A 16,375-nucleotide genomic window follows, 5' to 3' on the forward strand; every position below is an offset into this window, starting at 1 on the left:
GAATATGAAAAGAAACAACTTTCCAAATAGTATGCTTTGTGTTTATCTAGATTAAAATATCCGAGCATTTCAAATGGATTAATACTAACACACCTGAAATATTCCTTATGTACGACTATGACGTATGAATGGCATACAAAAAGTAGAAATATGATATACTAAAACTCTAATACGTACATAATACGTCTTCAGTATTAGTTATAATAGTGACAAGATGACCTACCAACAGGAGTATTGCATATATGTTCAAATCCCTGTTAATAATCCGAATCGTACCATCTCTCGCTACCAAATTACATAAGCCATACACTCTTGATGAATTCAACTACAAGTACGATAAAACAACGTATAATACAACATTGAACGTGTTTTGCGAAACTGAACATTAATTAAAGAACGTTGATTAAAAATATAACTCACCCAACTCTTTGGCTCAAACTAAGATATATTGGCGATCCCGCCCCGACAGCTAAATACATAAAGAGCTTCCCTCTAATGGCTGTGTCAGTCAAGATTCCTAAGTAATATCTGTATATAGTCGCGTGCGTTAACATATATTATGCATGTGCCATGCAAGCAATGAAGGTATCACGCAATGCAAAAGGAAAAGTATATTTACAAGAAACTATGGCGTGCGAAACACGTCAAATACTAGAATTTATGGTGGTCTAAGCAAGCCATATCAGGTATTTCGTAAAAGCAAGAACAAACTTTAAGACCTAATAATGTTTCCTACCTTAAATATTCTAAGCATGATTTTTTAATATTTTCTAATTTCATGGTGTTTGTTTTTGTAATCATATCATTATGTTTTTTATCTTATAGGTGTTGTCTAATGTTGTAAAGCGCTTAGAGCTTCTAAAGATTACGCGCTATACAAAGTCCTCATTATTATTATTATTATGTTTGCAAAACATGACTTTAAGTACTTCTTGTAACATCAACAGAAAAGAACAAAAACCCAGAGATAGAAAATAGGCCTTTTGTTACCCCAGTGATATATCCTCACAACCTGTTGCCTATAAGTGTCAGAAGATCCCCAAGACGGTCAGTGAATTTGGCAGATATTTAGTGAAAGAATCTACAACAGTGGGATACTTATCAAAATTCTATGCTGTTGTAGCATGGCAATGTGACATGAGCAATTTGCCTAGTTATGACAATTTCTGGTCTGAAGTTTACAAAATCATCTTGCTGTTTTCTTAAAGATGACAATATTGGTATTGCAACAGATTCCAGACAGCCCAGACAAAGATATTTAGCATTGGACCTGCTGAACACCAGTCAGATTTTGAGAGAACAAATTTATGCCTGAATGGTCAGCAGAATAGGCATTAAATGTATTCAAAACAAATCATTGTGATGACACTAAATTTATTCAAAACTAATCATTGTGATGACATTAATGTATTCAAAGCAAATTATTGTGATGTCATTAAATTTATTCAAAGCAAATCATTGTGATGACATTAAATGTATTCAAAGCAAATCATTGTGATGGCATTAAATGTATTCAAAACAAATCATTGTGATGGCATTAAATTTATTCAAAGCAAATCATTGTGATGGCATTAAATTTATTCAAAGCAAATCATTGTGATGACATTAAATGTATTCAAAGCAAATCATTGTGATGGCATTAAATGTATTCAAAGCAAATCATTGTGATGGCATTAAATGTATTCAAAGCAAATCATTGTGATGACATTAAATGTATTCAAAACAAATCATTGTGATGACATTAAATGATGACATTAAATGTATTCAAAGCAAATCATTGTGATGGCATTAAATTTATTCAAAGCAAATCATTGTGATGACATTAAATGATGACATTAAATGTATTCAAAGCAAATCATTGTGATGGCATTAAATTTATTCAAAACAAATCATTGTGATGACATTAAATGTATTCAAAACAAATCATTGTGATGGCATTAAATTTTATTCAAAACAAATCATTGTAATGACATTAGATGTATTCAAAGCAAATCACTGTGATGACATTAAATGTATTCAAAACAAATCATTGTGATGACATTAAATGTATTCAAAACAAATCATTGTGATGACATTAAATGTATTCAAAACAAATCATTGTGATGACATTAAATGTATTCAAAACAAATCATTGTGATGACATTAAATGTATTCAAAACAAATCATTGTGATGACATTAAATGTATTCAAAGCAAATCATTGTGATGACATTAAATGTATTCAAAACAAATCATTGTGATGACATTAAATGTATTCAAAAAAAGAAATTGTGATGACATTAAATGTATTCAAAACAAATCATTGTGATGGCATTAAATTTATTCAAAACAAATCATTGTAATGACATTAGATGTATTCAAAGCAAGTCATTGTGATGGCATTAAATGTATTCAAAGCAAATCATTGTGATGACATTAAATGTATTCAAAACAAATCATTGTGATGACATTAAATGTATTCAAAGCAAATCATTGTGATGACATTAAATGTATTAAAAACAAATCATTGTGATGGCATAAAATGGATTCAAAACAAATCATTGTGATGGTATTAAATGTATTCAAAGCAAATCATTGTGATGGCATTAAATGTATTCAAAGCAAATCATTGTGATGACATTAAATGTATTCAAAACAAATCATTGTGATGACATTAAATGTATTCAAAACAAATCACTGTGATGGCATTAAATGTATTCAAAGCAAATCATTGTGATGGCATTAAATGTATTCAAAACAAATTGTGATGGCATTAAATGTATTCAAAAGTAATCATTATGATGTCATTAAATTTATTCAAAAGTAATCATTGTGATGGCATTAAATGTATTCAAAGGGAATCATTGTGATGGCATTAATTATATTCAAAACAAATCATTGTGATGACATTAGACGATTCAAAACAAATCATTGTGATGACATTAAATTTATTCAAAACTAATCATTGTGATGACATTAAATTTATTCAAAACAAATCATTGTGATGGCATTAAATGTATTCAAAGCAAATCATTGTGATGGCATTAATTATATTCAAAACAAATTGTGATGGCATTAAACGTATTCAAAACAAATCATTGTGATGACATTAAATGTATTCAAAGTAAATCATTGTGATGGCATTAAATGTATTCAAAACAAATCATTGTGATGGCATTAAATGTATTCAAAACAAATCATTGTGATGGTATTAAATGTATTCAAAGCAAATCATTGTGATGACATTAGATGTATTCAAAACAAATCATTGTGATGGGATTAAATGTATTCAAAACTAATCATTGTGATGGCATTAAATGTATTCAAAGCAAATCATTGTGATGACATTAAATGTATTCAAAACAAATCATTGTGATGGCATTAAACTTATTCAAAGCAAATCATTGTGATGGCATTAAATGTATTCAAAACAAATCATTGTGATGGCATTAATTATATTCAAAAGTAATCATTATGATGACATTAAATTGATTCAAAAGTAATCATTGTGATGACATTAAATGTATTCAAAGCAAATCATTGTGATGGCATTAATTATATTCAGAACAAATCATTGTGATGACATTAGATGTATTCAAAACAAATCATTGTGATGGCATTAAATGTATTCAAAGCAAATCATTGTGATGGCATTAATTATATTCAAAACAAATTGTGAAGGCATTAAACGTATTCAAAACAAATCATTGTGATGACATTAAATGTATTCAAAGCAAATCATTGTGATGGCATTAAATGTATTCAAAACAAATCATTGTGATGGCATTAAATGTATTCAAAACAAATCATTGTGATGACATTAAATGTATTCAAAGCAAATCATTGTGATGACATTAAATGTATTCAAAACAAATCATTGTGATGACATTAAATGTATTCAAAGCAAATCATTGTGATGACATTAAATGTATTCAAAACAAATCATTGTGATGACATTAAATGTATTCAAAGCAAATCATTGTGATGACATTAAATTTGTTCAGAACTAATCATTGTGATGACATTTAACGTATTCAAAGCAAATCATTGTGATGGCATTAAATGTATTCAAAACTAATCATTGTGATGGCATTAAATTTATTCTAAGCAAATCATTGTGATGGCATTAAATTTATTCAAAGCAAATCATTGTGATGACATTAAATGTATTCAAAGCAAATCATTGTGATGGCATTAAATGTATTCAAAGCAAATCATTGTGATGGCATTAAATGTATTCAAAGCAAATCATTGTGATGACATTAAATGTATTCAAAACAAATCATTGTGATGACATTAAATGATGACATTAAGTGTATTCAAAGCAAATCATTGTGATGGCATTAAATTTATTCAAAGCAAATCATTGTGATGACATTAAATGATGACATTAAATGTATTCAAAGCAAATCATTGTGATGGCATTAAATTTATTCAAAACAAATCATTGTGATGACATTAAATGTATTCAAAACAAATCATTGTGATGGCATTAAATTTATTAAAAAAAAATTGTGATGACATTAAATGTATTCAAAACAAATCATTGTGATGGCATTAAATTCATTCAAAACAAATCATTGTAATGACATTAGATGTATTCAAAGCAAATCACTGTGATGACATTAAATGTATTCAAAACAAATCATTGTGATGACATTAAATGTATTCAAAACAAATCATTGTGATGACATTAAATGTATTCAAAACAAATCATTGTGATGACATGAAGTGTATTCAAAACAAATCATTGTGGTGACATTAAATGTATTCAAAGCAAATCATTGTGATGACATTAAATGTATTCAAAACAAATCATTGTGATGACATTAAATGTATTCAAAAAAAGAAATTGTGATGACATTAAATGTATTCAAAACAAATCATTGTAATGACATTAAATTTATTCAAAACAAATCATTGTAATGACATTAGATGTATTCAAAGCAAGTCATTGTGATGGCATTAAATGTATTCAAAGCAAATCATTGTGATGACATTAAATGTATTCAAAACAAATCATTGTGATGATATTAAATGTATTCAAAGCAAATCATTGTGATGACATTAAATGTATTAAAAACAAATCATTGTGATGGCATTAAATGTATTCAAAACAAATCATTGTGATGGCATTAAATGTATTCAAAGCAAATCATTGTGATGGCATTAAATGTATTCAAAGCAAACCATTGTGATGACATTAAATGTATTCAAAACAAATCATTGTGATGACATTAAATGTATTCAAAGCAAATCACTGTGATGGCATTAAATGTATTCAAAGCAAATCATTGTGATGGCATTAAATGTATTCAAAACAAATCATTGTGATGGCATTAAATGTATTCAAAACAAATTGTGATGGCATTAAATGTATTCAAAAGTAATCATTATGATGTCATTAAATTTATTCAAAAGTTATCATTGTGATGTCATTAAATGTATTCAAAGGAAATCATTGTGATGGCATTAATTATATTCAAAACAAATCATTGTGATGACATGAGACGATTCAAAACAAATCATTGTGATGACATTAAATTTATTCAAAACTAATCATTGTGATGACATTAAATTTATTCAAAACAAATCATTGTGATGGCATTAAATGTATTCAAAGCAAATCATTGTGTTGGCATTAATTATATTCAAAACAAATTGTGATGGCATTAAACGTATTCAAAACAAATCATTGTGATGACATTAAATGTATTCAAAGTAAATCATTGTGATGGCATTAAATGTATTCAAAACAAATCATTGTGATGGCATTAAATGTATTCAAAACAAATCATTGTGATGATATTAAATGTATTCAAAGCAAATCATTGTGATGACATTAGATGTATTCAAAACAAATCATTGTGATTGGATTAAATGTATTCAAAACTAATCATTGTGATGGCATTAAATGTATTCAAAGCAAATCATTGTGATGACATTAAATGTATTCAAAACTAATCATTGTGATGGCATTAAACTTATTCAAAGCAAATCATTGTGATGGCATTAAATGTATTCAAAACAAATCATTGTGATGGCATTAATTATATTCAAAAGTAATCATTATGATGACATTAAATTGATTCAAAAGTAATCATTGTGATGACATTAAATGTATTCAAAGCAAATCATTGTGATGGCATTAATTATATTCAGAACAAATCATTGTGATGACATTAGATGTATTCAAAACAAATCATTGTGATGGCATTAAATGTATTCAAAGCAAATCATTGTGATGGCATTAATTATATTCAAAACAAATTGTGAAGACTTTAAACGTATTCAAAACAAATCATTGTGATGACATTAAATGTATTCAAAGCAAATCATTGTGATGGCATTAAATGTATTCAAAACAAATCATTGTGATGGCATTAAATGTATTCAAAACAAATCATTGTGATGACATTAAATGTATTCAAAACAAATCATTGTGGTGACATTAAATTTATTCAAAGCAATTCATTGTGATGGCATTAAGTGTATTCAAAGCAAATCATTGTGATGGCATTAAACTTATTCAAAACAAATCATTGTGATGGCATTAAATGTATTCAAAACAAATCATTGTGATGACATTAAGTGTATTCAAAGCAAATCATTGTGATGACATTAAATGTATTCAAAACATATCATTGTGATGACATTAAATGTATTCAAAACAAATCATTGTGATGACATTAAATGTATTCAAAGCAAATCATTGTGATGACATTAAATGTATTCAAAACAAATCATTGTGATGACATTAAATGTATTCAAAGCAAATCATTGTGATGACATTAAATGTATTCAAAACAAATCATTGTGATGACATTAAATGTATTCAAAGCAAATCATTGTGATGACATTAAATTTGTTCAGAACTAATCATTGTGATGACATTTAACGTATTCAAAGCAAATCATTGTGATGGCATTAAATGTATTCAAAACTAATCATTGTGATGGCATTAAATTTATTCAAAGCAAATCATTGTGATGGCATTAAATTTATTCTAAGCAAATCATTGTGATGACATTAAATGTATTCAAAGCAAATCATTGTGATGGCATTAAATGTATTCAAAGCAAATCATTGTGATGGCATTAAATGTATTCAAAGCAAATCATTGTGATGACATTAAATGTATTCAAAACAAATCATTGTGATGACATTAAATGATGACATTAAGTGTATTCAAAGCAAATCATTGTGATGGCATTAAATTTATTCAAAACAAATCATTGTGATGACATTAAATGTATTCAAAACAAATCATTGTGATGGCATTAAATTTATTAAAAAAAAATTGTGATGACATTAAATGTATTCAAAACAAATCATTGTGATGGCATTAAATTTATTCAAAACAAATCATTGTAATGACATTAGATGTATTCAAAGCAAATCACTGTGATGACATTAAATGTATTCAAAACAAATCATTGTGATGACATTAAATGTATTCAAAACAAATCATTGTGATGACATTAAATGTATTCAAAACAAATCATTGTGATGACATTAAGTGTATTCAAAACAAATCATTGTGGTGACATTAAATGTATTCAAAGCAAATCATTGTGATGACATTAAATGTATTCAAAACAAATCATTGTGATGACATTAAATGTATTCAAAAAAAGAAATTGTGATGACATTAAATGTATTCAAAACAAATCATTGTGATGACATTAAATTTATTCAAAACAAATCATTGTAATGACATTAGATGTATTCAAAGCAAGTCATTGTGATGGCATTAAATGTATTCAAAGCAAATCATTGTGATGACATTAAATGTATTCAAAACAAATCATTGTGATGACATTAAATGTATTCAAAGCAAATCATTGTGATGACATTAAATGTATTAAAAACAAATCATTGTGATGGCATTAAATGTATTCAAAACAAATCATTGTGATGGCATTAAATGTATTCAAAGCAAATCATTGTGATGGCATTAAATGTATTCAAAGCAAATCATTGTGATGACATTAAATGTATTCAAAACAAATCATTGTGATGACATTAAATGTATTCAAAGCAAATCACTGTGATGGCATTAAATGTATTCAAAGCAAATCATTGTGATGGCATTAAATGTATTCAAAACAAATCATTGTGATGGCATTAAATGTATTCAAAACAAATTGTCATGGCATTAAATGTATTCAAAAGTAATCATTATGATGTCATTAAATTTATTCAAAAGTAATCATTGTGATGTCATTAAATGTATTCAAAGGAAATCATTGTGATGGCATTACTTATATTCAAAACAAATCATTGTGATGACATTAGACGATTCAAAACAAATCATTGTGATGACATTAAATTTATTCAAAACTAATCATTGTGATGACATTAAATTTATTCAAAACAAATCATTGTGATGGCATTAAATGTATTCAAAGCAAATCATTGTGATGGCATGAATTATATTCAAAACAAATTGTGATGGCATTAAACGTATTCAAAACAAATCATTGTGATGACATTAAATGTATTCAAAGTAAATCATTGTGATGGCATTAAATGTATTCAAAACAAATCATTGTGATGGCATTAAATGTATTCAAAACAAATCATTGTGATGGTATTAAATGTATTCAAAGCAAATCATTGTGATGACATTAGATGTATTCAAAACAAATCATTGTGATGGGATTAAATGTATTCAAAACTAATCATTGTGATGGCATTAAATGTATTCAAAGCAAATCATTGTGATGACATTAAATGTATTCAAAACTAATCATTGTGATGGCATTAAACTTATTCAAAGCAAATCATTGTGATGGCATTAAATGTATTCAAAACAAATCATTGTGATGGCATTAATTATATTCAAAAGTAATCATTATGATGACATTAAATTGATTCAAAAGTAATCATTGTGATGACATTAAATGTATTCAAAGCAAATCATTGTGATGGCATTAATTATATTCAGAACAAATCATTGTGATGACATTAGATGTATTCAAAACAAATCATTGTGATCGCATTAAATGTATTCAAAGCAAATCATTGTGATGGCATTAATTATATTCAAAACAAATTGTGAAGGCATTAAATGTATTCAAAACAAATCATTGTGATGACATTAAATGTATTCAAAGCAAATCATTGTGATGGCATTAAATGTATTCAAAACAAATCATTGTGATGGCATTAAATGGATTCAAAACAAATCATTGTGATGACATTAAATGTATTCAAAACAAATCATTGTGGTGACATTAAATTTATTCAAAGCAATTCATTGTGATGGCATTAAGTGTATTCAAAGCAAATCATTGTGATGGCATTAAACTTATTCAAAACAAATCATTGTGATGGCATTAAATGTATTCAAAACAAATCATTGTGATGACATTAAGTGTATTCAAAGCAAATCATTGTGATGACATTAAATGTATTCAAAACATATCATTGTGATGACATTAAATGTATTCAAAACAAATCATTGTGATGACATTAAATGTATTCAAAGCAAATCATTGTGATGACATTAAATGTATTCAAAACAAATCATTGTGATGACATTAAATGTATTCAAAGCAAATCATTGTGATGACATTAAATGTATTCAAAACAAATCATTGTGATGACATTAAATGTATTCAAAGGAAATCATTGTGATGACATTAAATTTGTTCAGAACTAATCATTGTGATGACATTTAACGTATTCAAAGCAAATCATTGTGATGGCATTAAATGTATTCAAAACTAATCATTGTGATGGCATTAAATTTATTCAAAGCAAATCATTGTGATGGCATTAAATTTATTCAAAGCAAATCATTGTGATGACATTAATTGTATTCAAAGCAAATCATTGTGATGGCATTAAATGTATTCAAAGCAAATCGTTGTGATGGCATTAAATGTATTCAAAGCAAATCATTGTGATGACATTAAATGTATTCAAAACAAATCATTGTGATGACATTAAATGATGACATTAAGTGTATTCAAAGCAAGTCATTGTGATGGCATTAAATTTATTCAAAGCAAATCATTGTGATGACATTAAATGATGACATTAAATGTATTCAAAGCAAATCATTGTGATGGCATTAAATTTATTCAAAACAAATCATTGTGATGACATTAAATGTATTCAAAACAAATCATTGTGATGGCATTAAATTTATTAAAAAAAAATTGTGATGACATTAAATGTATTCAAAACAAATCATTGTGATGGCATTAAATTTATTCAAAACAAATCATTGTAATGACATTAGATGTATTCAAAGCAAATCACTGTGATGACATTAAATGTATTCAAAACAAATCATTGTGATGACATTAAATGTATTCAAAACAAATCATTGTGATGACATTAAATGTATTCAAAACAAATCATTGTGATGACATTAAGTGTATTCAAAACAAATCATTGTGGTGACATTAAATGTATTCAAAGCAAATCATTGTGATGACATTAAATGTATTCAAAACAAATCATTGTGATGACATTAAATGTATTCAAAAAAAGAAATTGTGATGACATTAAATGTATTCAAAACAAATCATTGTGATGACATTAAATTTATTCAAAACAAATCATTGTAATGACATTAGATGTATTCAAAGCAAGTCATTGTGATGGCATTAAATGTATTCAAAGCAAATCATTGTGATGACATTAAATGTATTCAAAACAAATCATTGTGATGACATTAAATGTATTCAAAGCAAATCATTGTGATGACATTAAATGTATTAAAAACAAATCATTGTGATGGCATTAAATGTATTCAAAACAAATCATTGTGATGGCATTAAATGTTTTCAAAGCAAATCATTGTGATGGCATTAAATGTATTCAAAGCAAATCATTGTGATGACATTAAATGTATTCAAAACAAATCATTGTGATGACATTAAATGTATTCAAAGCAAATCACTGTGATGGCATTAAATGTATTCAAAGCAAATCATTGTGATGGCATTAAATGTATTCAAAACAAATCATTGTGATGGCATTAAATGTATTCAAAACAAATTGTGATGGCATTAAATGTATTCAAAAGTAATCATTATGATGTCATTAAATTTATTCAAAAGTAATCATTGTGATGTCATTAAATGTATTCAAAGGAAATCATTGTGATGGCATTAATTATATTCAAAACAAATCATTGTGATGACATTAGACGATTCAAAACAAATCATTGTGATGACATTAAATTTATTCAAAACTAATCATTGTGATGACATTAAATTTATTCAAAACAAATCATTGTGATGGCATTAAATGTATTCAAAGCAAATCATTGTGATGGCATTAATTATATTCAAAACAAATTGTGATGGCATTAAACGTATTCAAAACAAATCATTGTGATGACATTAAATGTATTCAAAGTAAATCATTGTGATGGCATTAAATGTATTCAAAACAAATCATTGTGATGGCATTAAATGTATTCAAAACTAATCATTGTGATGACATTAAATGTATTCAAAACTAATCATTGTGATGACATTAAATGTATTCAAAACAAATCATTGTGATGGGATTAAATGTATTCAAAACAAATCATTGTGATGACATTAAATTTATTCAAAGCAAATCATTGTGATGGCATTAAATGTATTCAAAACTAATCATTGTGATGACATTAAATGTATTCAAAACAAATCATTGTGATGGGATTAAATGTATTCAAAACAAATCATTGTGATGACATTAAATGTATTCAAAACAAATCATTGTGATGGCATTAAACTTATTCAAAGCAAATCATTGTGATGGCATTAAATGTATTCAGAACAAATCATTGTGATGGCATTAATTATATTCAAAAGTAATCATTATGATGACATTAAATTGATTCAGAAGTAATCATTGTGATGGCATTAAACGTATTCAAAGCAAATCATTGTGATGGCATTAATTATATTCAGAACAAATCATTGTGATGACATTAGATGTATTCAAAACAAATCATTGTGATGGCATTAAACATATTCAAAACTAATCATTGTGATGACATTAAATGTATTCAAAACAAATCATTGTGGTGACATTAAATTTATTCAAAGCAATTCATTGTGATGGCATTAAGTGTATTCAAAGCAAATCATTGTGATGGCATTAAACTTATTCAAAACAAATCATTGTGATGGCATTAAATGTATTCAAAACAAATCATTGTGATGACATTAAGTGTATTCAAAGCAAATCATTGTGATGACATTAAATGTATTCAAAACATATCATTGTGATGACATTAAATGTATTCAAAACAAATCATTGTGATGACATTAAATGTATTCAAAGCAAATCATTGTGATGACATTAAATGTATTCAAAACAAATCATTGTGATGACATTAAATGTATTCAAAGCAAATCATTGTGATGACATTAAATGTATTCAAAACAAATCATTGTGATGACATTAAATGTATTCAAAGCAAATCATTGTGATGACATTAAATTTGTTCAGAACTAATCATTGTGATGACATTTAACGTATTCAAAGCAAATTATTGTGATGGCATTAAATGTATTCAAAACTAATCATTGTGATGGCATTAAATGTATTCAAAACAAATCATTGTGATGGCATTAAATGTATTCAGAGCAAATCATTATGATGACATTAAATTTGTTCAGAACTAATCATTGTGATGACATTAAACGTATTCAAAGCAAATCATTGTGATGGCATTAAATGTATTCAAAACTAATCATCATGATGACATCAGTAGTGTTCAAAATAAATTATTGTGATGATATTTAGTGTTAAAAACAAACGACATTAACAGTGTTTAAAACAAATTGTGATAACTAGCAGTATTCAAAATAAATCATGTGATGACATTAAATTTGTTCAGAACTAATCATTGTGATGACATTTAACATATTCAAAACAAATCATTGTGATGGGATTAAACGTATTCAAAGCAAATCATTGTGATGGCATTAAATGTATTCAAAACTAATCATCATGATGACATCAGTAGTGTTCAAAATAAATTATTGTGATGATATTTAGTGTTAAAAACAAACGACATTAACAGTGTTTAAAACAAATTGTGATAACTAGCAGTATTCAAAATAAATCATGTGATGACATTAACAGTTAAAAACAAATGCCATTAGCATTGTTCAAAACAAATTGTGATGACATTAGCAGTGTTAAAAATAAATTATTGTGATGATATTAACAGTGTTCAAATCAAGTCATTGTGGTGATATTAACAGTTTGAGAAACAATTCATTGTGGTGACATTTTAATAGTATTGCAAACAAATCATTGTCATGGCATTTTAATTTTTATATTAGTAACAACAGTGACAGATGTATCTATATTTATAAATCTGTAACATGTCATTATAAATTATTGATTTTAGAACATTTTGCATACGTTTTTAATCAGCCTTACTCCAGTTACAAAATAATTGTATATTCAGTTATATGGGGATAATTAATATTTTAAGCATTAATTTGGGATGCACAATTTATCTAATATTCATGCAACACTGGTTGGTTTGTGAAGAAATCATATGGCCTTCGTAAACTTTTGTGGTGGCTTCTTTTGAAAATTTTGACAGGCTAGTGGCTGCAGCATAAATGCCAGATTGAAGCCATCAAACCATGCCTTGGAAGAACCGAACTGCAATTATGCATGTTTTAAAACTTTACAGGACATTGATAATGGTGCAAATGCAAAACTGTTTTCCAACATTTAGAGCTAAGCACAAAAATCAAGGGAAATTTGTGACTATATGTTTCAATAATGGTAAAATAAACAAAGGATGTAGAGACAGTATCAATAAACAAACAGTTTAAAATTGTTAAACGACATATGTGTTGTGCTTCGTCATCTGAAGAAAGTTGTATTACCAAATTCAAAGAACTGATTATCATGGTTATCATGTGATGGACCAAAGTAGATCAAGTGTGCGTGTGTGTTATTCTTCTCTAATTTCAACTGTGTTCTTTATGTCTGATTCATATTTGCATTTAACATGGATTTTAAACAATACTTGAGTTGAAAATTCTCTGTTGTTTTTATATTATAGACTTTCTGTAAGTGTATACATTTACCATATTCATATGCAGTGTATTCATACTTGAAAGTGTGTATGTTTGAATGGAGGTTTATGTGCAATGTATTTGGCCTTATGACTTTAAAAGAGCTCAGTAGAAAATATACATTTTCTGAATTTTAACTGATAGGAACTCCGTACTTGCTGTATGGTAATTGCAAATAGGTAAAGTTACTAATCAACTAATACTTAAAATATAATTTTTTTGTACTTTATAAAATTAAATTAGTAAGCGCAGTAAAAAAGCTAGTTTCTAACAAAAAGTATAACTAGATCAATATGTTGTTCTCCCTTTTGTCAGTTTCTTCTTTACCTGACATGACTGCTGACATCACTATTCCATGAGTCATGTTAGAAAAAAATGGTGCTGTTGTAGAGAAGATTCACTGTTATTTTATTTGATTATATTATTTATTGTTTTAAAAATCATGTTACTATTACTGGTTTTCAAGATTATGTGAAATAACTTGGAATAAATATCATTTTAAAAAAAGCCTTCAAAATTCTTGATTTGTCAAAACAATTCATGCCCATATTCTTTCCAAAAGGAAACATTATTAGTTTATATTTACAAGATTTCTACTTGTTATAAATTATGGTGTTTTATTGTGTGGATAGTATGCACATAGTAGTACACTGGCTGTTGTTCACTTTTGCTTGCTTAGTTGTCACCTAATTACACCCCACTTCACAGGGTAATGTCCAGGTGTTAGCTGTGCTGTGATAATGGTATTAAACTGTGATAGATTTTATAACAATCAGGGTTATCGTCTGTTGTGATACCAATGAAAATGGATTAAAATAAAACAAGGTTATCCACTTACTGGCCAGGTTGACCCAAAATAGATTAAACCTGGCCAGTTCATGTATTGTAATGCCGAGTGGAATTAGCAGTGTACAAGAATTGCATGAATCATACCAGTGTATGTCACTGAACTTCGTTCCTTGCCAGCATGAAAAGCTTGTTCAATCCATCTTGTTTTGTGTACTGTATGTTACCTGTAGATAACAGCCTGATCATCATTGTATTGGTTTAGTTTGAAAGAAATAACAGTTAAGATCATAAGCATCTTTATTTTATATCCTTGTGGTGTTTTGTCTCTTTAGGATGGAGCATGGAGAAGAACCCTTGGTGAAGATGGCAGGCCATGTATTCAAGGATATGTGTTATAATTATCGAGACTCCCTTACTGCAGGCATCCTTGTTGCTGGATGGGACAAGCGGGAAGGTGGACAGGTACCATATTGATAAGTTAGCCTTTGACTGCATTTATTTTTGACTGTTGTAGTTTTGGCTCTATTCTTGATCAGTAAAGGAAAAGATATGGTACAAACATAGTTACCTTATTACATGGGGCCCCGAGTGGTCTGAAGTGCTCTCTGTTAAGGATCACTGCCATCTCACTCTGTCTGCATGGGTTTGAGTCTTGGATTCGGCCAATATTGGTATGTGAGAAAGCTTACCAGTAACTCTTGTGGGTTGGTGGTTCTTTCTGGGGTTTTCCTGGGTTCTTCCTCCACCATTAAAACTGGCTGCCATGTATAGCAGCTTATTGTGTGCAGAAAAATGGCGTTAAACCCTATAACAACAATAACAACAACAGCCTTATTACACAGCAAATGATTCAGTGTTGTTTGTATAATGCATTTGTGAGTAAAGGTTGTGCCTCATGATAGGGAGCACTGCCAGGAAGAAACTTATTGCAGCATCTTTGTATTGCAATATATATCAATATGTGTTGGTCATTGACAGCATTTTGGGGCCCAGAGTGGCCGAGTGGTCTAAAGCGCTTTCCGTTAACGGATCACTGCCATCTCACCTCTGTCTGAGTAGGTTCGAGTCTCGGATTTGGCCAGTGTGGGTATGTGAGAAAGCTTGCCAGTAGCTTCTCGAGGGACGGTGGTTCTTTCCGGGTTTTTCCCGGGTTCTTCCTCCACCATTAATACTGGCCGCTATATATAGCAGCTTATCGTGTGCTGAAAAATGGCATTAAACCCTACAACAACAACAACAACAACTGACAGCATTTCTGAATCTAAAATTAATTTTGCTTTGTTTTAATTGTAATAATGAGCAATTCACTTGCGTGTAATAAAATCAGAACATGAAAGTGAAATTATGCTGCTTTGATTTTTTTTACATAAATGATTTAGCAAACAATAAACACATCAACATAAGTGAAATGTTCAGTATGTCTTTACTGGAATCATCAGCTGTTGTGCTGGGTATTGTCTCACGTTGTTGAAAAGTAATGGTGGACCATAAATGGGTTGAGAGGTTTGTCGTTCCACCTGAATATTTGATTGCGCGTATCACACACAG

The 16,375-nt window shown here is 28.2% G+C and overlaps 1 protein-coding gene across 1 annotated transcript in view; it reads left to right on the forward strand.

Annotated features, from left to right (window-relative positions):
- LOC149781254 (proteasome subunit beta type-6-like) overlaps window positions 1-16,375 on the forward strand; it is a 37,539-nt gene that overhangs the window by 11,932 nt on the left and 9,232 nt on the right. The window contains exon 4 of the mRNA XM_089935338.1: window positions 15,160-15,289. Coding sequence (XP_089791464.1) covers window positions 15,160-15,289 — 130 coding nt within the window. The remainder of the gene's footprint in view (window positions 1-15,159; window positions 15,290-16,375) is intronic.

This window comes from Sinohyriopsis cumingii, chromosome 15 (genome assembly GCF_028554795.1).
Source record: "Sinohyriopsis cumingii isolate HCF-2022 chromosome 15, ASM2855479v2, whole genome shotgun sequence".
Taxonomy (NCBI): domain Eukaryota; kingdom Metazoa; phylum Mollusca; class Bivalvia; order Unionida; family Unionidae; genus Sinohyriopsis; species Sinohyriopsis cumingii.